At 50.3% G+C, this 23,324-nt stretch overlaps 2 protein-coding genes across 6 annotated transcripts; both read right to left on the reverse strand.

The window, feature by feature from the left end:
- Nucleotides 1–92: 92 nt before the first annotated feature.
- Nucleotides 93–16,016, reverse strand: ZSWIM8 (zinc finger SWIM-type containing 8). Of its 5 annotated transcripts, none has more exons than XM_003783549.3 (26): nucleotides 15,541–16,016; nucleotides 13,346–13,499; nucleotides 13,006–13,100; nucleotides 12,387–12,559; nucleotides 12,112–12,219; nucleotides 11,910–11,991; nucleotides 11,656–11,776; nucleotides 10,192–10,393; nucleotides 9,886–10,061; nucleotides 8,521–9,511; nucleotides 7,534–7,665; nucleotides 7,210–7,389; nucleotides 6,925–7,108; nucleotides 6,393–6,476; nucleotides 5,705–5,829; nucleotides 5,014–5,254; nucleotides 4,757–4,915; nucleotides 4,441–4,669; nucleotides 3,975–4,264; nucleotides 3,594–3,817; nucleotides 2,131–2,622; nucleotides 1,736–1,895; nucleotides 1,432–1,608; nucleotides 1,146–1,265; nucleotides 702–812; nucleotides 93–570 (listed from the first exon to the last, which is right to left on the reverse strand). In XM_003783549.3, exons 1-26 carry the CDS (start codon nucleotides 15,746–15,748, stop codon nucleotides 110–112), a joined length of 5,679 nt encoding a protein of 1,892 aa, XP_003783597.1. In that variant the 5' UTR covers nucleotides 15,749–16,016; the 3' UTR covers nucleotides 93–109. The 5 variants fall into 5 exon arrangements, with proteins under 5 accessions (XP_003783597.1, XP_012656828.1, XP_012656826.1 ...); XM_012801374.2 differs by having other exon boundaries at nucleotides 702–880; XM_012801372.2 differs by having other exon boundaries at nucleotides 702–880; nucleotides 1,712–1,895; nucleotides 6,393–6,491.
- A 4,021-nt stretch (nucleotides 16,017–20,037) lies between these two features.
- CHCHD1 (coiled-coil-helix-coiled-coil-helix domain containing 1) lies at nucleotides 20,038–21,569 on the reverse strand. Its single transcript, XM_003783551.2, has 3 exons — nucleotides 21,424–21,569; nucleotides 21,181–21,299; nucleotides 20,038–20,317 (listed from the first exon to the last, which is right to left on the reverse strand). The coding sequence occupies exons 1-3, from the start codon at nucleotides 21,545–21,547 to the stop codon at nucleotides 20,204–20,206; spliced, it is 357 nt and encodes a 118-aa protein (XP_003783599.1). The 5' UTR covers nucleotides 21,548–21,569; the 3' UTR covers nucleotides 20,038–20,203.
- Nucleotides 21,570–23,324: the final 1,755 nt, after the last annotated feature.

The following is a 23,324-nucleotide window of genomic DNA, read 5'->3' on the forward strand; positions in this document are numbered from 1 at the left end:
ATACCTAGAATAAAGCAAGTATCAGACATTTCTTCCCCCAGTTCAAAGTCCATCTGCACATGGAGGGAAAAAAGGGAAAAGCCCAGGCAGACTAGAGTAAAAAAGGAGTTTATATATTTATAAATGCCAAATAAATACCAGAGGCTACCCAGTGCCCCCTCCCAGACAGGGGTGTCTCCCCCATCCCTAGGCTTCTAGGGTCTGAGACATCTTGGCCCCAAGCTATAGCCCAAGAGCAGCTGCCAGTCTGGGCTATCAGGGAACTGAATGGGGATGACCTGTCCAGCCAAGATTCACTCCCCCCGTGTGTGGGGCCCCCATAGCCACAGGTCTGTGTCCCTGTATAGGGCCCTAGAAGGGAAAGACTTAAGGGGAAAAGGTGGTCATCTCGAGTGAGACTCGCTGCCACAGCTCCTTGGTCTGTTTGCTGCGCTTGAGGTTCTGCAGGATGTCGTTGAACTGCATCATGCCCATGGGTGTCAGGCAGAAGGCGCTGCGGGCACTGCGGATCGCATTCACAAAGTCGTCGTAGTCGGCAGGAGTCAGGTGAATCAAGCGATGATGGATGTACTGGAGGGAAATGTGTGTAGGATGAGCCTTAATACAAAGCACAGAACAAGCCCCCTCCCCTACATGCTAGATGATCTGGTGTGACCACCCAGGAGGTGCTTCACCCTAGTCCATACTTCCTGGATTGTTACCTGCATGTATGCCTGCTGGCAGCGCTGCACCAGTTGGTGGAAGGCCGGGGCACGCAGGTGGTTGTGGGCATGAGCAGGGCTCAGCCGCTGCAGCGTCTCCATGACGATCTCCTGCAGCACAAACGGGCTCAGCACCCCCTTGGCTGCCCCCACACAGAACTGGTGCACGTAGTTCACTCCTGGGGGGCAGGGGGAGGGGCATGAGACGGGGGTGGCCACCTCTGCCCTAGGGGCCCAACTTATTTATCTCAGCTCTGGCCTGACAGAGAGCCTCCCTCCTCCCCAGGAGCTGAGGTAACCCTCTGCCCCCCCCCCCGCCCCCGCGCACGCACACATACCCGACCAAGGCCTCAACTCTGAGCAAGAGCTAGGAAGGAGGTCTGGGATAGGAAGGTGGGGGGAGCAGGTGGGGGGGTCAATGGTCCTGGGGAGAGGAGGTGTTACCCAGCTTTGCTGCCAGCCCCAGCAACCATTTGACATCATCAGTGTAGGGGGGGGAGCGGGAGAAGTTGTTGGGGTGATCGTTGTGTGCCCGACGACCCAGCATCTCCAGTGCCAGCATTCCTGGGAGATAAGATTGTGGGCATACGGTGGGGTGCATCCTCTTTACCCTCTTCCCCAACCTGGTACCTGACCCCACAGTAAACAAATTAAGAGCTAGTGAAGGAAGTCCTCTGAAGAGCCTCTGGCACAACCGCAGGTGGGAACACAGAAAGGGACCTCCTCTCACCGACACGGTAGGCAGCATGCAGGTGGTGCAGGCTGTGTGGATTGACAGGTTGACTGTGTGTCTCCTCCTCGGGGGGTGGAAAACCCCCGCTCACCAGAGGGCTGGGCTGTGTGGTCAGGGCAGGCAGCGAGGCACCCTGGATGGCTGGAAATGTGGATGCTGGATGGACACTGCTCACTGAGGGTGGGATAAAAACCACATGAGAAACTCAGAGCCCAAAGAAGGGCAGAGGAGATTCCCTCCCCATCTCCCCTGCCCAGTGTACCACCCCTCCATTCACCTGCTCCCTGTCCCCACAACTCACAGGCCACACTGGTGGGCAGTGGGAGCCCTGGCTCTGTGTGGTAGGGATGTACTGTGATGGGTGCCATGGAAGGGACGGGGAAAGACACAGCAGTGGCAGCAAGTGAGGGAGGAGTCACCGAGTAAGGATACTGAGCCCCCAGGAATGCAGGATGCACACCCTAGGGGCAGGGAGAAGAAGACAAGGAAGATACCAGGTTATATTAGGATGTAGCTCTTCTCTTGCCCCATGAGTGGGTATGCCTACAATTCTTAGTTGGGCTGAGTCCCCTAGACTTCCACCACTTTATCAGGACTCTTGAACAGCCCTTTTATACTCCCATAGTACCACACTCTAACTCCCCATGAATTCCCAATATCCTCCTGCCATACCCCGCAGCAGAACACTGGTCTTACCTGTGGGTATGCAGAGCTGGGCACAGGGAAGACAGCAGGCCGGGGCATGTGAGGCATGGGGTGGGCAGGGTGAGCTGGGTGGGTGAGGTACTGAGGGCTGCAGGGCAGGTGGGGCTGTAGAGCAGTGTAGGGGTGCAGGCCAGGGGAGTGACCATGCCCCAGTCCTGGACCTGGATATAAACTGGACCCCACCGAGATGACTGGTACCACTGTGGCTGCTGCTGTCACTGCTGCTGCTGCCGCCACTGTAACTGGCTCAGTCCCTGGGCCCCCTCTGCCCTCAGGCAGCCCCCGCCCAGCCTCCCCAGCTGCCCTGATCCCACTGGCACTACAGCTTGTAGCCCCTTCACGAGCTGTGGATGAGCCACCTGCTGTTTGCTCATACAGCCAGAACCACTGGTGAGCAACCTCAAACAACACTTCGGGGTACACGCCCCCACCCTTAGCCGCCTCTTCCACTGCCATGCAGGCCTTCTCCAACATCAGGTTATCCTGGAAAGGAAGGGCACAGTGTTAAGGAGGAAAGGCCTTTACCCCAGGGATGGTGTCAGATGACATTCCAATGCCTCCCTCAGAGTTGGCTGGTTCAGAGGTCAGGGTCGATACTCAGAGTCAGTATGGGAGCAATGAAGATTTCACACAGACACTGAATAAATACTGACCAAAACACCTAGGTTACAGTCCCAGTTCCAAACTAATTTAACAACCCCCTCCTATCCAAGTCTTAGTTTCTCTGGGTACTTCTGTAAGTTTTCTAGCCTGGGTGATCATCTTGGTCCTTAAACTATACGCCTTCATTTCCTTATCAAATAGGAATAATCCTAACCTTACAGTTGTAAGGTGAAAGAAATGATGGCTGTAAAAGCATTAACATGGGGCAGCACCTGTGGCTTAGGGGGTAGGGTGCTGGCCCCATATACTTAGGGTGGCGGGTTTGAACCCGGCCCTGGCCAGCTAAAACAGCAGTGGTAACTGCAACAAAATATAGCCGGGTGTTGTGGCAGGTGCCTGTAGTCCCAGCTACTCCGGAGGCTGAGGCAAGAGAATCGCTTAAGCCCGAGAGTTGGAGGTTGCTGTGAGCTGTGACACTACGGCACTGTACCGAGGGTGAGAGAGTAAAACTCTGTCTAAAAAAAGAAAAAAAAGAAAACTATTAAAAAAATGAATATAATTGTGATGGATGTGTTACTTAATTCGATGTAGGCTTTTCACATTGTATATGGAAGCAGTACCCTAAACCCCATAAATGCATCAATGTACAAAGTTATGATTTAATAAAAAGGAATTTTAAAAATACAAAAAAAAAAAGCATATTAATATGTACGATATCACCGTAAGAGAACAAATGACAGTTTATAAACTCCACAATATGAGAATCAAGAGCTGGGCCCTCAGCTTTCCCCATGCCCAGCCTCCATGCCCAAATGCTCTAGAGCAGATCCCCAGATTGCCTATAGAAGTACCTGTTCCTTGCACTGAACCAAGGCCCGCTGGATCTCATTGGGGTTCAATGCATGGGCATGAGGCAGGCAGCTCAGGGCCAGCTCTGCCGCTGCCCTCACCATATTGGAGTCTCGTGCCCGTGATGCCCTGTCAGCTAAGGATGCAACCTCAGGGGGTGTCAGGTGCCCATCCCAGCATTCTACCAGTATAGTCAGAGCTGCACTGCCGATTTCCATTGCCTGGCCTATAGGGAAAGTAGAGAAGAGCAGATTGGGGTGAGCACAGACACCACTGGCGCATGAGAATGTCTCTTCTATCAGATGAGTAACTGCAGAAAAATTAGGCTCTTAACCTCCACCAATTAATTCCCCTCCCATACCCAAATCAGGACCAGGATTTACCTGTAATCCAGGAAACGTGGGAAGAATAGGTACGTGAGAGCCAGTTTGGAGAAACAAAGTTGTGCAGGCCGAGGGCATAAAGCCCAATCTCAAAGGCGCAAAGGTGTAGGTTGCGGTGAGGACCTTGGTGGCCCCCTGAGGAAGATGGATGTGTGAAAATGGAAGTGCTGCTGTTGCCCCCCGCCTTGATCAGCACCATCTTTGCCAGCTCAAAGTAGAAGTGTGCAGCTGCCTCTGATGGCTGATTGGGTACATGGGGGGCATGACTCTCAGGGCGGCGGCCCTTGTACCTGAAGGGGCAATGGAGTAAGGACAGGGGTTGGCATTTCTATGAAATAGGTGTTCAGAAGGGTTGGGAAGGTTTGGGGTAAGTGAAGATGTTAGGGGACAAATGGCTGGATCACATTAGTGTTATGGCCCTGAGGGTGGACTAGATCAGGGGAAATAGGTATTTCTTCCCACTGACCTGCCAACTTCAACTGTCTTCGCCCGTGCACCTCCACTGGCACTCGCCCGTCGACTTCCACTGGAGGATGAAGAGCCCAGGGAGTCTGAGGAAGAGCTGCTAATGCTGTCACTATCCTGTCCTCGACCCCAGGAGGTGGGAGCCCAACCCCCTCGAAGTGGTCTCCGGCTTAATGTTGGGGAGCTATCCGATGTTGTCTCAGGAGCACTGCTGTCGATGCTGGCCATGCCTAAACCCCCAAGACAAGTCAGTCTCAGAGAGTCAGACTCCAACCTTCAGGAATATCTTCTTCATGCCATCCCACAGGCTGTCCTACCTGTGTGCTTTTTCTTAGGCCGCCCCGGTGAGCCCCATCCTCGACCATTGTAGCCTCCACGACTGCCAAGTGCCAGCCGGCTGGGAACCTTCCCCTCTGGCCTTGGGGTCAAAGCTGCCTCAGGTGGGAGAACCTCACAGGGGGAATGTGGGGAACTTTCTGGGTAGGGAAAATAGGACACTGAGATGAGCTCAGGAAAGAGGACCCCAACATGGCTCCATATCATTCCTCCCCCCTGCCCAGTGCCCCCACCTCACCAGGCACATTCTTCTCTGTGAAGCCCTCAGTGGGGCCTGGCCCAGCCCCTGTCACACTCCCTGGCTGAGCAGGCCCTGCAGAGCCTGAGGTCAGTGGTTGCAGAGCCCCTGGGGCAGATGGGCCCCCATGCTTTGAAGGAGACCTCTGGCTGGCTGTGGCTGGACGGCTAGATGAGTAGAAAGAACTTAGTGTCTGTGGCTTATGCGTCTGGCTTTCTCGGTCCAATAATTTGTCTAAGATCTGGAAAATAGAAAAGCAGTGATACCCCAGAGAAGCAGTGATAGAATGGCCTTTATTTCTGACATTTGTTACCTTCCTTTCTCCTTGAAACGGCCAATTGCTACCTCCTGGGGAAGGCTTCCCCACTTAGAACTATAGGATAACCTCCTGTTGTACATATCTTGGTATCCTCTGTAACACTTATCACAGGGCTGAACGTGCTGATACACAATAAATACTGAAATAAATGAATGAATGACTTTATGCACTCTGCTTCCCTTCTTCCACCCCATGCCCAAGCACTCCTGTAAGAACCACTAGTCTCTCTTACTCTTTATGAAATGTCCCCAAGATTCTCTACTTAATTTCTTACGGACAGGTAGCACTTCCCTCGAACTGGAAACTCCCTGAGAAAGTCGTCATTTGCTCACTTTCTCTCCCAGTCAAAAAAAGAGTATCTTAGTCCCTTACCTTCTTGAGCTTGGCCTGGTCATCCTTGTAAGTGATCATTAGTGATAAGGCCAGATCACCCTTCTCCCGACGTGTGCCTTCACATAGGAGGGGATGTTCTGCCTCACTCACTGTTGTCTTCATGCCTGTGAGAAGTAAGGCTTTGCGTGGGGATTGAGAGTAGACATACAGCAAAGAAAAACCTGCCAGGGTTCTCCAGCTACCAGCATATGAAGGAGTTCCCTTGGTTCAACCCACATTACCTATAGCATTCTACAGGTATTTACTATATCCAGCCTAAGTTCTAGTCTGCTTCTCAAGACCTTTATAATCTGGTCCCCTCTACCTACCCAGCATGGCCCTATCACTTTAGGGAAGCAGGGCTCCTCACTCTAATGAAGTCTTGATTGCACTGTGTTTGTGGTGTTCCCTGATCTAGAACCTCCTGATCTTGTGACCCACACTCCATATTCTATACCCTCCCTAAGGCCTTTGCTTAGATTTTTGTTTTGCTGCCCTTACAACACCAGATACCATACCACATATTTTTGTCCTGAATTCCTGTCTTATAGGCACTAGTTGGTTCACACATGTCATCCTGACTTTCCCATTACCATAGATCCCTTAGGAACAGGTCCCAGTTTTCATGCCTTTCAAGGCCTGGGTCAGCCTTAGCTCATGAACATGCTTAAGTCGCTAACAGACTCACCCAAGGCAGCAACTGCTGCTTCAAATCCCAGCTCCTCATCCCCAGGCATCTCGTTGTTCCAGTTGCGACTTGGGGGCCGGGAACCTGTGGGAAAAACCACTGTATGAAAGTTGGGGTTATCCCAGGACCTAGCCAACCCTCCTGACCTCAAGGTAGAGCCACCCCCTACCAAAGTGAAAGAAGACTCCTTTCCTCTACCTCCCCCCCATTTACCCCTAACCTGCTCCCATGTCCCACCCCAGATGAGAGACGCCTCCTCCACCAAGGTAAGTCAGATTCATCTCCCTGCCTCCTGTGCTTTGCAGGGAGAAGCACAGGGAAGAAAAACTGAGAAAACAGTTGGGGTAAGTCAAGTAGAGAAGTATCACAGGAAAAAATAGAATAGAACCAAACAGCCCCATCACCACAGATCTGTACCTAGCTGGGTACAGATGGGTCCTAAAGGTGATTCAGAGTCTTGGCTCTTGGTTTTTCCTTGGAGAAAGCTACCCCTGCCCTAGCTTCCCACTTACTTTAGAATCAGGTGCCATACCTGGAGCACAGAGAACATCAAAGATGAAACTGGCCAACATGAGAGGCAACACAGGCCGATAGTCACAGAGGGTTCCCTCCCGAAGCTCCTCTGCCCGGCACCTCATGGTACTCATCTCACTCGGACCCAGAGGGATCTTCTTGAGCAGGGCAGCCACCTCAGACTCCTGATATGCCAGCTTCACCTGAGGGCACAGCAAAGAGCTCAAACTTCTGATACCTCAATGAAGTTCAAGGTGCAAAGGTCTAAGAGATTGAGGTACAAGGCTCAGACAGAACATCGGACCTCCAAAGCCTTGGTAGAAGCTGGGGGCCGCTGTAGCTCCAAGGCAAACATGCCAACTCGGAAGGCTAGGTTGTGGTGTTCTGGGCGCTCACTTAGCACTGTCAACAGGAAGGCTGCCTTGGTCAGGGTGTTGGTGGCCACCCAGGTCTGACGGCTTGTAGATACCTTGTTCTTCTTACCCTAGAGAGAGAAGCACAGGAGGCAGACAGATGAGTCTGACTTACCTTGATGGAGGCAGAAGGAAACTCTTACTTGGGGTGGGACATGGGAGGAGGTTAGGGGAAATGGGGGGTCAGGAAGGTAGAGAAAAGGGGTCTGTCTCACCTTGGCAGGGGGCGGCTCTACCTTGAGGTCAGGAGGGTTGGCTAGCAGGTCCTGGGCAAGCTCCACAGTGAGGCGGGAGGCCTCATTGCTATAGCCATGCGCATGCAGGGCCTCAGCACAGGCAAATAACACCTGGAGAGAAGATATGGAACCAGAAAGGTTGAAGCCCTAACTCCCAGGGGCAGGACATCATGCTCACTAATGTAGCAAACATTTCTTAAGTACCTGCTATATGCTGGGCCCTGTCTTGGGGTGTATCAAAGGAGCTCAGTTTGATTAGATAGACAGACACATAAACATGAAAGCCACTGTGATGCCAGTTACTACTGGGAAAGGTCAAGGGGGGTGCAGGGGGAAAGTACACCTCACTTGGACTTGGGGCAGATAAATAGTATCAGGGAAAACTTTCTAGAGGAAGTAAGCTTTATGATCTCTGAGACCTGAGGATGGAATAGGAACTAATCAGGCAGAGAGAATATTCTAGGGAGAAAGACCAATCTGTACAAAAGCATGAATACAAGAGGGAGCATGGCAGGCTAGGGACAGAGTAGCCAAATGAGCAAGCAAAGATCAGATCAAATAGAGCCTCACAGGTCTTGCAAAGCACCTTCATTTTTAGCCTAAGGGCAATGAGAAACCACTAAAGAGGTTTTTTTGTTGTTGTTATTTTGTGCTTTTGCAATTTTTGGCAGGGGCTGGGTTTGAACCCGCCACCTCTGGCATATGGGGCCAGCGCCCTACTCCTTTGAGCTACAGGTGCCACCCACCACTGAAGGATTTTAAGCGGCAGTGTGACACAATCAGACATTTCAAGAAAATCATGTGGAAGCAGTGGAGAGAAGGCAGGAAGGCCAGTCAGATGCCTGCTACAGGGTTCTAAGAGTCCTACTAACAGTCCTGACATTCCCTACAACAGCCAGATAGCCCCTCCCACCTGTGGCTAAAAATCTCCCAGGCCTCCCTCCCTCAGTCCCCGAGTTCCCTCACCTCCATTCGGCTCTCCTGTTCCAGTGGCTTCAGCCCAGCAAACAGGTCGTGCTCTTCCCCAGACCCGCCCTCAGCCTTCTCCTCCTCGCCCCCAGCCCCATCCTGGGCATTCAGATAATAAGCCTGGTAGTCATCATCTTCCTCTCCAACTGCAGGGGCTACCTCTTTGGTTTTGGGGAGCCCATTGCCACTCTCATCTGTGGAAGGGAGGTCATCCGGGGTACAGACCTCCCCAGGCAGTAGGCCCGAGGGGCCAGCAGAGACTGTAGGAGGCTCAGGCCCTTCTGAGAAGTAGACACCACCATCTTCTTCGTAAGTATCTGGGGGCTCAGGAAGGAAAGTTGAAGCACCTCGGGAACCACCAGGTGGAGGACAGGGCGGCGGGCTTTCAGGGAATCCACCAAAGGTGCTGGCCTCTGCGCCCAGGGCTAGGCTGCTGTCATCCAGGCTCATCTCTGCTAGATCCGGCTCCAGGGAGCTGTCTTCACTGCTCAGCCTTCGCTTGCTCCCGCCTGCTGAGCCCTTGCTCCCACTACCAGCCCCACCCAATGCCTTGGCTTTGCCCCCACCTGGGCCCAACTTATGCAGAGCCTTATCTCCCCCTTCAGCTGAGAGGCGGCGAGGACCCCGCTGTGAAGAGGGGATCCCCTCACCCAATCCCTTGCGCTTGGCCCCAGGCTCTTTGGGCCGTACAGCTGGCTCAGTAGGAAGAGATCGGGGGCGGTCCCGGGATTCCTCCAGGCCCCCAGAGCGGCAGGCACCTGGCCTAGAGGGCAGGGCCCGGGCCCAGCACAGTGCCAGCTTCCTGTCAGTGCCACTATAGGTGACACCAGGAAGTGGGTAGGCCTCTTCCCAATTAAAGTAGCAGGCCTCCACTGCTGGCCGGAAGCCAGGGAAAAGTCGCTCCAGGGTCTTCTTATGTTGTCCCCGCTTTACATTCTCAATCACCTTCAGTTGCCACTGACGAAGCTGTGCACACAGTTCCCGGCGGCTATGAGAACAAAGGACAGGAGGCTGCTGGGGAGGCTACAGTCTGCATTAAGAAGGGAAAGCAGGGGATGAAGTAGGTGTACACCCTGAAGAGGGGCATGGGGAAAGGACATAGAGAAATAGTTCTTGAGCCAGCCCCATAGACATCTCTGCAACACTTGGGAAATTTGGGAAATTGGGAACTATTTAGGGGAGGGAAGGAAGAAAGCCTCTCAGAAAACAGACTCATAAATGATTGGTAACCCTAGTGTTTAGCAACCCCCATTTCCATAGAGCTAGAATAATGGTATGTTACTGCATACAAGGAGATGAGGGCTCAGTCTATCCTGAGTTAGCCCAGGCTCAGTGCTACGGTGAGCCTTTGGGGAGACTCACCGCTGGGGACTGAGAGCAGGGTCCAACACGGCCAGCCTCCACAGTGTGACCATCTCATCACACATGCTGGCACAGGCATGGGCCGCAACCTCTGACTGCCCATTGCTACGGCCGGTGTGCCCACTGGCACTGCTATGTGAAGCTGAGGTGCGCACACTATACCACCAACCTGTTATCTGGAGACAAAAAGGCTGTGAGATGCACCTGAGAACTCAGAAAGACAAAGCAGCCTCCTCAGTGACCCTTTCAGAAAGAGGAGAATGAGGTAGAGAGAGGGAGAGGATGAATCTAACTCTGAGGGACTACCTGTTCATAGGTCAGGCACTGGTCAGTGAGAATTTCCAACAAGGGGGCAGCATTGCTGTCCCTCCGCTTAAACATTTCTCGCACAATGCTAAGCAGGTTCCAGACACCTTCCGGCTCACGGCCCCTCAGCGGGCGCAAAAGACATGCCCATTCAGCAGCAGCTGGAGGCTCCGTGGAAGACAGATACATAGAGTTCACATCACTGTAAAAGTAGTAGACCAGAAAATGATGACTCTAAGATGGGGCTGAATGAAGCAGGTAAAAGTACAACAGGGGCTCGGCGCCTATGGCTCAAGTAGCTAAGGCACCAGCCACATATACCTAAGGTGGCGGGTTCGAATCCAGCCCGGGCCCGCCAAAACAACAATGACGGCTACAACCAAAAAATAGCTGGGCATTGTGGAGGGCGCCTGTGGTCCCAGCTATTTGGGAGGCTGAGGCAGGAGACTCGCTTGAGCCCAGGAGTTGGAGGTTGCTGTGAGCTGTGATGCCACAGCACTCTACCCAGGGGGATAGCTTGAGGCTGTCTCAAAAATAATAAAAATAAAAAAATAAAAGTACAACATGGATGTGACCCAAAAGGAGTTCTGACCTCAAAGTATATAGTCTAGAGAAAAAGGGCATCCATAACAAAAATTCTTAATTATGCCAGATGTGATGGCTTACACCCATAATCCTAGCACTTTGGGAGGCTGAGGCAAATGGATTGCTTGAGGTCAGAAGTTTGAGACCAGCCATCTCTACTAAAAATAGAACAATTAGCCAGGCATGGTGGTGCATGCCTATAGTCCCAGCTACTCAAGAAGCTGAAGCAGAAGGATCACTTGACCCTAGAAGGTGGAGGTTGCAGTGAACAATGATAAGGCCACCACACTATGGCCAAGGCAGCAGAGCAAGACTCTAAAAAACAAAAAATTGTTAATCTTTCTGTGCCTCAATTTCCTGATCTGTCAAAGGGGAAAAAAGTAACTCTTGCTCTACCTAGATAAGAATAGCACACTCTGGCTCAGCGCCTATAGCTCAAACAGCTAAGGCACCAGACACATACACCAGGGCTGGCAGGTTCAAATCCAACTCAGGCCTGCCAAACAACTATGACAACTACAACCAAAAAATAGCCAGGCATTGTGGCAGGTGCCTGAAGTCCCAGCCACTTGGGAGGCTGAGGCAAGAGAATCACTTAAGCCCAGGAGTTGGAGGTTGCTGTGAGCTGTGATGCCATGGCACTCCACCCATGGCGACAGCTTGAGGCTCTGTCTCAAAGAAAAAGAATAGCCCACTCTGTAACTATATCAGGTCACCACCTTCTACTGAGTCACTAGCAGCATCTTCTGTGTGACAGGCCCTACGCTAGTGCAGGGAGTAAAAGGCGGGTTGCAAGCATTAACAGAAAACAGGATTTGTCCACAACCTGAGGGATGCTCCCCTCCACAGTAGACATGGTAGGCAGAGACCCAAAATCACCTGAAGACCACAGGGGAGGGGCCACAGAACTTGTGCAAGGTCTTCTTAATGTTGTCAGTGAGTGTCGATTCATCCAAATACCAAGTACTCTGGTCCGATGCTGAGGGCCCTGCTGTTGGGTCTGAGGATGACAGGGAGTCAGTCACCTAGAGATAGGGGCCTGGACTCCCCTGACAACGGCAAGCCTTTAGTGAGTGGCGCTCTGCTAACCAGCTCTCTTTCTTCTTACTGCTCATCTTTCTCACCAAACTCACCAGGGGCTCCACATACTGTATTAATGGCTGTTGACTGGGAGGAGAGGAGTTCATCCAGGAGACGCTGGGCTGTAGGGAGGATCTGAAGGGGAAAGAGAAAGGTAGAGAGAACAAGGCATAGGTGAACCCAAGGAGGCCTGGGCTTAATAGGAAGGCTGATGTGTGGCCTACAGCTAGACACAGGAGGGTGTGCCGACCTCACCTGCTGAGGGAGCTCACTGATGAGGTACTGAGCAAACTTCTGCAGCTGGTCCCTCTGTAGCCGAGACAAAGACTCTGAGACTGGGGCTCGCAGGCAAACTGCAGAAGCCTGAAGGGGACACAGAGAGAGGAACAATCTGAGAAAAGGCTTGCTGGAGCTGGGTATGGAGAGGCAAAGTAGGAGAGGCGATGGGGCTCACATTGTGGCCAGGCATGCAGCAGAGAAGGGGGGGATGGAGCGTAGGATAGGGCCAGGATAAATTGGGAGGGCCTCACGTTGTGGATGCGGAAGAGACAGAGTGCCACGACATGGGTGCACCATTTGGCCCCAGCCCCACAGGTACAGCTGCAGGAAGTGACCCGGCAGCGGTCAAACATCACAGCCACGTTGTAGGCCCCTTTGGGAGGGACCATCTGAGGTGGCACCACTGTAGCACTCAGGTGGAACCCTGGGCAGAAAGATAGGCATGGTCAGGGAGAGCTGCCAAGACCTAGGTCTCTGACCTTGACCCTAGCTCTGCAGTTATTCAGACATGCTTCAGCTTCTTGTAGTACATTCTTTTTTTTTGGAGACAGTCTCGAGCTGTCGCCCTGAGTAGAGGGCCATAGTGTCACAGCTCACAGCAACCTCAAACTGTTGGGCTTAAGTGATTCTCTTGCCTCAGCCTCCCAAGTACCTGGGACTACAGGCCCCTGCCACAACGCTGGGCTATTTTTTGGTTATAGTTGCCCTTGTTGTTTAGCAGGCTGGGCTGGGCTCAAACCCCGCACCCTTAGTGTATGTGGCCGGCGCCCTGCTGACTGAGCTACGAGCGCTGCCTATAGTACATTCTTAATTCATAATATAGGGGATATGAGGAACAAGAGGTGCCCCAGGGCATGAGAGGACTCTCACCTATCTGTAGTGGGTCCTTCACAGCCCTCATGCGGAATAGCTGATCCCCTCGCTGAAACTCATCTGCACTGCCATTGGCCAGGCACGAATACAGCCTGGGGGATGGAGAAGAGGACATAACCACAATTCAGCAAATAACCTTCAGCAGACCCTGTCAGAGACCACAATGGCATGGGAATGCCAGCATCACTCTTTCTTGGGAAAATCCCAGGCATTCCCTCCTCCCCTTGTCTTCCTTTCACCACAGCCCCAAATACAATATCTCCTTTGTTCAGTGGGAATCCCAGCAGACAGTGGAATATCAGTACCCCACTACCCACCATCAGCCCTTTAGCCTCACCGAATGTCTTCTTCATTCTCAGGGAAGCTCCAAAAAGCAATTCTGAGCTGTAGCTGCTCGGGCACTGGGGGGTAAACTTTCTCCACCACTTCAAATGGGATATGAAATGCTACCTGCTTTGCTGACAGCTCCACCAATGGGATCACCAGTCCATCTTTGGAAACAAAGGTTGGGGTAGGGAAAAGAGAAGAAGACATGAGAAGGGCCATGATTACTTGGCACCCATGCCACATCCTCAGGTCCTGCCTTCCCTGTGAAAGAAAGAGGAGACCTGGATAAAAATTCTAAGTATCTTGTCAGGATATACTAACCCTTAAGACTCCATCTGGAGGAGAGGAGCTGGATAACCCCCAGCCCACAGTCTGCTACCTAAGGTCTAGAACAGAAGATACCAGGGTTATCCCAGGAAACTCCTGGCCAGACAGGTGTGTTCCAGGACCCTACCAAGTAGCCCTGCTCATGTGACTCAGCATTGAATTTCCCATATACCACAAGCATTTTAGATTCATATTACCTTGTTAATATCTCTCCTCTGCCACTGTCATCTCTGAATGTTTTTTTACTATCCTTTTCTCTCTAGATGACTCTAGGCCCCATCAAAAGAAGAAAGATAGGCCAAAGCTCAGAAAAGTTAAAAAGGAACCCCAGAGCAGCTGCACTGTCTTTGAGACACCTAACTGCCAACTTCCCACCCTCGAAGCCCTCCTGGGAAGACAGTTACCCCAGGGGACCTAACTGCTGCTGCTCCTGGAATCACCAGGAGTAGGATGGAGTTACCACTCAAGAAGGTTTTCCACACTGTTTTAATAAAAAAAAAATCAGTGATAACACAACAGACTGTATATCTCACCAATTGCCAGGCAGATTAGAAGACAGATCGGAAAAATCATAGAATTGAGAAGAACCTTTAAAAGAAAAAAGTTAACTCCTCTTTGTTACAAGTGAGTGACTGTTGATAGCAGGGGATGGGGGATATGGATGCATTCCCAGATGTTCACCTGTCCAGAAAAATACTAATATATGGAAAATCTTTACCACCATGATTCCGGTTACTTCACCCAATGTAAGGGTGCTCTAATCCCCAAGGCTGCCCACACATACAAATAAGAAAGAAGCAGGGAGTCCAACGAAGACTCACAGTGAAACTGCCTATAACCTGAGTGTCTGTAACTATTCTTGCCACTCATTAAAAAATGACACATATAAATTTCTCTCTGTCCCAAAAGGGCACCAGAAATCTCTGCAGGGCAGCTTGAAAAATAGGAGTCTTAGAATGGCCTGAGTAGAATCATACAAATTAAATACTTCAACTGCTAAAGGAAGCCAACTTCCACTGAGGCCAGGACAAAAACTGTGCCATGAGGAAGGCAGGGAAGGATGGGCTGCTGTCTTGAGCCTGTGGAGCTTCTCTTAAAATCACTCTCCTCTCTACTAAAAGCAAAACTTCATAGCACTAATCAGTTAATTCACTAAAAGCTCCAAGAATAAAAGCCGCTCACAGCAAAAAGAAGGAAAAATGTTTCAAGAGGAGAACCTAGAGGCAATTACCCACACTGTTCCCCAAGGCCCCAGAAATGGAAACCTAAGGCTCTAATCCAGTGGTCCCAGCCTTGGCTTCTCACAGATGATCGACATGGCCAGGAGCAAAGCCTAAGATCTATGAACTATGGAATCCCCTCTCTCAGACCAGCTCACCTCCACTTTCCCTTGGGTGGGATGCCTTCTTGGTGCACCTGGGATCAGAGATTATCACCTTGAAGCAAGAAGCTCCAATGCATTCTGCAATGGGGTGATGCACCTCAGGTGGTCACTTCTTCCCAATCCACCCCCTATCCACATTCTTTTCTGTCTACTTTGCGGTTTGCCTTATGCTGAACTGAGTTAGGTATTCCCAAGTCAGAGACAGGCTTCTGCTCCCTTACCTCATCTCTAAACTGCAAAAGAGATGTAAAAGATCTACGTTGTGTCCAACACAGGATTTCCTGGGCACAATGAACAACACGCACACGCACACACACACACACACGCGCGCGCGCGTAGAGAAGCCAGCCCACCCCAGGGAGGCCAGAAAAGTGAGTCCTGAAGTCCTAAGCTTGGGACAGCTCCCAGTTAGGGACAGCTCCCGGTACCGGACAGCTCCCGAGCAAGGCCGGGCCAGAGCTCACCCGCTCCCCTTCTCTCCTGCTCAGTCTCACCTCGCATTCTGGTACCGCCACCACCACCTCCGCCACCGCCGCCAGTGGGGGAATTGGGCCCCGCTGACTGTTTGCGCCATCCCCGCCAGTTCTGGCAGAGGCTCTCAGCCTCGGAGATGAAGGAGCAGAGTGAATCCTCCTCAAAGCGGTCCGAATCCTCAAAGGAGAAGCGCTCTCCATCCTCCCACTCCGCGAACATCAGCTCCATAGGGCCCGCACCCCCCGGGGCCGGGTCCCCCCCCGCGGAGCCGGGGCCTGGGCCGCCGGCCGGGGACTGAGGGGAGGCCCGGAGCCTGAGGGGCGAGCCGGGGCTGGGGGTGGCCGGGGCGCTCAGGGCGGCCGTGCCGGGCGAGTATCTCAGGCCTGGGAGGGAGACGGTAGCGGGCTTCGCCCCACAGCGAGGTGCGAGCGGCGATCTGGGCCAGTCTCCGAGACTCCGGGCCCGGACGAAGCGCTTGGCGGCCGGGGCCTCTAGGCGGCTGCGGCGCCGCCTCCCCCATCAGCTGATCTGAACTTCCGGCCGCGCCGGCCACCGCCGCTTCCGTTCTCGCGCGTTCGGAAATCGGATCGAGTACGGACGGATGAAGGGGACATGTTTGTTTAATTGCTGCGATTTTTGTCGAGTCGACCCTCAGACATCATAAGAGGAAGCCAACCCCCAACGATATACGAAATGACTACAGATCCCAGCAATAACTCAGTGTCCATAATGTCCTCAAGGAATAAACAGCCGCCATGTGTGTTGGGAATTGTAGGCTGTCAACAGACAGCACAGGAACTATTGGATAGAATTATTGTCCTAACTCTGGATAGGCCCTGAGGTCTCATCACCTTCTGGGAACTGTAGTCCAGAAACCTGCACACCAGTGGACCCGTTAGGGTCTAAGTGGGGAAACACCAAGAAAGAAAGCATTTGATTTTAGGAAATGGTTGTTTGTTTTTTTGTTTGTTTGTTTGTTTTGAGACTGTCTCACTATGTTGCCCTCGGTAGATTGCGTGGCATCACAGCTCATAGCAACCTCAAACTCTTTTTGGGCTTATGCGATTCTCTTGCCTCAGCCTCCCAAGTAGCTGGGACTACAGGCGCCCACCACAACGCCCGGCTATTTTTTTGTTGTAGTTGTCATTGTTGTTTGGCAGGCCTGGGCTGGATTCCAACCTGCCAGCTCCAGTGTATGTGGCTGGCACTCTAGCCGCTGAGCTACAGGGACCGAGCCAATAATTCCTTTTTTCTTTTAGAGACAGAGTCTCACTTTGTCACCCTCGGTAGAGTGCCATGACATCACAACTCACAGCAACCTCCAGCTCTTGGGCTTAGGCGATTCTCTTGCTTCAGCCTACCGAGCAGCTGGGGCTACAGGCGCCCGCCACAACGCCTAGCCAAAGAATTCTTAACTTCTGTTTTTGTATGGACCCTTTGGCAGTCTGGTGCAATCCTGGGGGCCCCTTCCCAAATCGTTTATAAAAGCACAGAATAAAACACAAGAATTACAAAGGAAACCAATTATATTGAAATACAATTATCGGAATTATTGTAATCAATTGAAGTAATGTAATGATGCTTCTCTATTTACATATCAAATGACAAGATCTAGTAGGAAGTGTAAACACTACCTTAACTTTTCAACTAGAACCAAAGACCTTGGCTCATGCCTATTATAATCCCAGCACCTTCGGAGGCTGAGGAGAGAAGATTGCTTGAGGCAAGGAGCTGGAGACCATAGCAAAACCTCCTCTCCATAAAAAATTAATTAGGCCAGGCACATGGCTCATGTCTGTAATGCTAGCACTCTGGGAGGCTGAGGCAGGTGGATTGCTTGCAGTCAGTTCAAGACCAGCAAGAGCTAAACCTGTCTCTAATAAAAAATAGGAAAAAATTGCCAGGCATGGTGACACATGCCCGTAGTCCCAGCTATTCGGGAGTTTGAGGCAGAAGTTCACTTGAGTCCAAGAATGTGAGGTTGCTGTGAGCTACTAGGCAACAAAGTAAGACTCTGTCTCAAAAAAAAAAAGAAAGAAAGAAAGAAAAAATTAGTTAGGTATGATGGCTTGTGCCTGTAGTCCCTAGTTACTTAAGAGGCTGAGGCAGAAGGACCATTTGTGCCCAGGAGCTGGAAGCTACAGTGAGATAAGATCAAGCTACTGCACTTGGTCTGCGCAACAAAGTGAGATCTTGCTCAGAAAAATAATTTTTCGGCCAGATACAATGGATCACACCCATAGCACTCTGGAAGGCCAAGGTGGGACGAACTTTAGGCAACAACAAGATCCTATTTCTATAAAAATAGAAACATCACTTGAGCATGATAGCACATATCTATAGTCCCAGCTACCCAGGAGGCTGAGGCAAGAGGATCACTTGAACTCAGGTATTTGAGGCTGGAGTGAGCTGAAATAATACCACTGCACTCTAGCTTGAAGTACAGTGTAAGACTGTCTCAAAAAAATTATTACTTTTATAAGCAATTGATGACTGTAAATGATACTCATAACTGTAAAATAATATGAAAATTATTGATTTCACATAGGGATTGCTAATAGTACTGTGGTTTGTTTTCCACAGTCCTAATCAAAATGCTAAGCTTCAGTTTTTCCCATCCAAGTTCACAGAACTCTTACTGAGATAGGTTAAGAACCCCTAACTTGGCTCAGTGCCCACAGTACAATGGTTACAGCACCAGCCACATTCACCAAGGCTGGAAGGTTCAAACCCAGCCCGGGCCAGCTAAAATCAACAATGACAACTGCAACCAAAAAATAGCCAGGCGTTGTGGTGGGTGCCTGTAGTCCCAGCTACTTGGGAGGCTAAGGCAAGAGAACTGCATAAGCCCCCAGAGTTAGAGGTTGCTGTGAGCTGTGACGCCATAGCACTCTACCAAGGGCAACATAGTAAGACTCTGTCTCAAAAAAAAAAAAAAGTTCCTAAGTCCTGAGTTTCTTCCTGTAGCTAAAAGGTTCAGCTTGCAGAACTAGGCAGTTGCCCAGTGCTCTACTCAACTCATAGGATATGAGGACTGGAGAGAAGAGGCAGCTGTCAGGGTGTTGGAAAGGCAAGACCCTTTCTCACATTAATAATTTTCGCATTGGAGCATTAAAAAACCACTGATCTCTTTGTCCCATATTTAATGTTGTAAGGTACATGCAAAAGGTTAACTCAAGTACGCCAGAAAGAGGCAGAATTACTTGAGGCCAGGTTAAGACTAGACTGGGCAACATAGTGAGACTCCATCCCTAAAAAAAAAATTTTTTTTTTAAATTACCCTGGTGTCGTGGCATGTGCCTGTAGTTTTAACTGTTTAGGAGGCTGAGGCAAGAGTACAGCTTGAGCCCAGGAGTTCCAGGCTATAATGAGCTATGATTGAGCCACTGCATTCTGGCCTGGGTGAGATGTCTCTAAAAATATAGAAAATAATAAGAAATTGTTCCTGAAAGTATATATAAAAAATGCCATGCAGTTCCTAGTTATCGGGGGAATCACAATAGTAAATTCCTTTAGCAACCAGGCAGACAACTTGAGAGAAGTGAATGAGAACTACACAAAGAAGATAACTGTCAATTAAGTCTATTTTGACATTGGGAAAGTCTAGTCGTACAATCATTAGAGAATAGTGATAAATGATAATCAGCTCTATGGTGGGGTATGGTGGCTCACACCTCTAAGCCCAGCACTGTAAAGCCAGGAGTTTGAAACCTAACTAGGCGGCTTGGCACTTGTAGCTCAGTGGTTAGGGCGCCAGCCACATACACCAGAGCTGGTGGGTTTGAACCCAGCCCAGGCCTGCTAATACAACAATGACAACTACAACCACAAAACAGCCCGGCGTTGTGGTAGGCACCTATAGTCCCAGCTACACGAGAGGCTGAGGCAAGAGAATGGCTTAAACCCAAGAGTTTGAGGTTGCTGTGAGCTGTGATGCCACAGCACTCTACCGAGGGTGACAAAGTGATACTCTGTCTCAAAAAGAAAAAGAAACCAGAATGGGCAACATAGCAGCAAGTCCTTATCCCTAAAATTAAAAAATGATAATCAGCACCACTTGACTATTACCACATGGGAATAAAAAAATAGGGTTACCAGAGCTTTTGATTTTTTTTTTAAAAGAAAAGCTAAAATATGGACTTTAAAGATTTTTTTTTTCCTATTTTGGAAAGTAGTGAGCTAATTTAAAAACTTTTTAACTATGTGGGTCATATAAAATGCACCTTAGAACCTCCAGTCACCAGTTTGTGAACTTGATTATTCAGGGAACACCTTGCAGGGACTATGCACAAAACAGGCAGTCACTAAATACTTACAGAAGAAGGCAAACTTCAATATCCTTAGTGAATCCAAAAGCAAGGGCATTAAATGGTGTAAAGGACTTCAAATTCAGGAAAAGACAAGATGAAGATTTTTGTCCTGCTCCCAGGGCAAATCAGGGAGCAAAGAACTTCCAAGGTCTAGGAGAGGATACAGGGCTCAAGAATGGAGTACTTAATTCATAACAAAAGGCCAAATTCTCTTCAGAGGATTTTATTTCAAGATAAACTTCTACCCAGACCATGATTCCAAAGGCTGAAAAAAGTGTTTTGCCTCATTCTACTCTTCAAAAGTGCAAACGTCTTTAAAATGTGCATAGTTCTCAGAAGATACAGTTCAGTCATTGAAAATGCTTTTCCATTTTCAGCTGAGGTGAGATTTGTTAGGAAACCTCTGTAACAATTTATTCAATTTCTTGGGAGGTAAACTCCCAAACTCTCCCAGGGAGTCCTGGATTGATCTCATCTTCCGGGCTTCCTGAAAATACAGAACAAATGTTAAGAATGACACTTCTGAAGTTTGTCCTGACCTAGGCCCATAGTTCTCACAAAGCCCTAAAGTGCACCAAGATATTAACCAGCCCAGAGAAATGTTTCCTTACTTTCAACAAAAGGGACCTGGAACCTGCAAATAACTGTAATTATAAGCTACTATGTCAACTAGCAACTAAGTCTAGGCTGGAAACCAAACAACCTGCCTTTAGACAGCTTCACACTCTTTAGTTCTATTTCAGACAAGAATGTCTATTTGAGTAGCAGTTCATATTTTTCAAAATGGTTTTCCCGGCTCGGCACCTATAGCTCAACTGGCTAAGGCGCCAGCCACGTACACCTAAGGTGGCGGGTTCGAATCCCCAGCCCGGACCCGCCAAACAACAATGACGGCTGCAACCAAAAAATAGCCGGGCGTTGTAGCGGGCACCTGTGGTCCCAGCTACTTGGGAGCCTGAGGCAGGAGACTCGCTTGAGCCCAGGAGTTGGAGGTTGCTGTGAGCTGTAATGTCACGGCACTCTACCCAGGGGGACAGCTTGAGGCTCTGTCTCCAAAAAAAAAAAAAAAAATGGTTTTCCCATTTATTTCTTCATTTGACATTCACAAAATTCTGTAAGGTAGCTATTAACATTAACCTTATTTTACACACAGTGAAGCTAAAGGAAATAAATCGGTCAACAAAGGCTTTAAAACTGCAGCCATTCCCACTTAGATATGGGTGATGTAGCTCCCAAATGAATGAGAAAGACTTTTCTATCACCTAGCAAAAGTCAGGGAGAACCATTACTTGTTCCCATTCTTTTCCCGCCCCCATTCTTTTCCCAATGCACCCTGGAGCCATCTGTCACCTGAGCCCTCGAAGCACAATCAAAAAAGCTCTGGATCTCTTTTCTGCATGCCTCGTCGCGGAATTCATTCTGCTTCCAGCAAGCCATCATCACCGACATCTCCGTAATACAGGTAGCCTCTAGAGGGGCAGAATAGGGTAAAGTTCAGTTACCAGGAGACCTCCACCTTTCCACCCTCATACCCAGCTGCCCCTTCGCCCCTCTGGCTTCCACTCCGAGGCTTCCTCGACTCCAACTGCTCACCCCCCTTCTCCCGGCGCCGTTCCCCGACCCGGTTAGCTAGGATGAGGGGTTTGTTGGGCTTTAATACAGGCTTCCGCGGATTCCCAAGCCGCGCCAGGCGGCCCCGCAGGCTGGGCGTCGCCATTATGCACTGAGTTCCCAGAAGGCTCTGCGGCTCTGTGCGTGACTTTACGTGACCCCTGCAGGCGGAAAGCTTGGTGGCCTGCCGGGAGCGAGTCTGGTGTGCACGTCCATCGGGAAGTTAGTAAGATCCTCTTTGAGCCCTTATGCTAGCTGAGGTTACCCTTTGGTGGGCTCTGAGCCCTTAAGTCTTGACGCAGTACTGGACTGGGGACATCAAGAAAAAGGTCCTAATAAATGGACACTCTTTTTTGGTGGAAGCCACCTGGTCTACAGGGTGATTGATGTGGTCCAGGGCAGAAAGGATGTCAGCAAATAAAAACATGACACTTTAAGATGTTAGATTCGGGAGCGGCGCCTATGGCTCAGTGAGTAGGGCGCCAGCCCCATATACCGAGGATGGAGGGTTCGAACCCGAGGAACCCGGCCCTGGCCAAACTGCAACAAAATATAGCCAGGAGTTGTGGCGGGCAGGAGCTGTAGTCCCAGCTCCTCGAAAGGCTGAGGCAAGAGAATCGCCTAAGCCCAAGAGCTGGAGGTTCCTGTGAGCTATGGCGCCATGGCACTTTACCGAGGGCGATAAAGTGAGACTCTATCTTTAAAAAAAGGGGTGGGGGGGCACCTGTGGCTCAAAGGAGTAGGGCGCAGGCCCCATATGCTGGAAGTGGCGGGTTCAAACCCAGCCCCGGCCAGAAACTGCAAAAAAAAAGTTAGATTCGTTGTTTTCTTTTGGAGACAGTCTCACCATGGAGTTGAGTGGCTTGGCGTCATAGCTCACCGCAAACTCTTGGGCTAAAGAGATCCTCATGCCTCAGCTTCCTGAGTAGCTGAGACTACAGGCGCCCACCACTAGGCCTGGCTAATTTTTTTCCCCCTATTTTTAATAGGGATGGGGGTCTTCTCTCTTGCTCAGGCTGGTCTTTAACTCCTGAGCTCATGCAATCCGCCCCTGTCAGCCTGCTGGAGTGCTGGCATTACAGGTGTGAGCCATCGCGCCCGGCCTAGACTTTTGTTTTAATAGAACCACAAGAATTGTTTATTACATTTACGGAAGCTGCCAAGTAAAATTAAGCTCATCTATTTCATTTTATACATGTAATAATTCCTAGTACTGATACTGTTTGCTCATTTGCTCACTTGTTTTTTTGTTTTTGTTTTTGAGACAAAGTCTCACTTTGTTGCCCTTGGTTGAGTACTGTCATGTCATAGCTCACAACAACCTCAAACTTTTGGGGGCTCAAGCGATTCTCTTGCCTCGGCCTCCCAAGTAGCTGAGACTACAAGCTCCTTTTTAGAGGTGGGGAAAAGTCTCATTCTTGCTCAGGCTGGTCTCAAACTCCTGAGCTCAGGTGATCCACCAGCCTTGGCTTCCCAGAATTCTAGGATTACAGACAAGAGCCACCGAGCCCGGCCTTATTTGCTCATTTGTAACGATCTCATTGGATAGGGTGAGGCTTAAACACTTTCTTACTCAAGTCGTCTTAGTCTTCTTAACACCTCTAGCCAGTCTTTCAGAGATACTTAGTATCATTCCTATTTATAGAGTTGGACCTTCAGTAGTTCTTAAGTGACTTTTGACTGTTACAAAACTCATTCCCAATGTGCCACACTGGCACCTGTATCTCAGTGGGTAAGGTTAGAACCTGGCCCCGGCCAAACTGCAACAAAAAACTAACCGGGCATTGTGGCGGATGCCTGTAGTCCCAGCTACTTGGGAGGCTGAGGCAAGAGAATCGCCTAAGCCCAGGAGTTGGAGGTTGCTGTGAGCTGTGTGACGCCAT

This window comes from Otolemur garnettii, unplaced genomic scaffold (assembly GCF_000181295.1).
Source record: "Otolemur garnettii isolate 467f Iridium unplaced genomic scaffold, OtoGar3 scaffold00008, whole genome shotgun sequence".
NCBI lineage: Eukaryota > Metazoa > Chordata > Mammalia > Primates > Galagidae > Otolemur > Otolemur garnettii.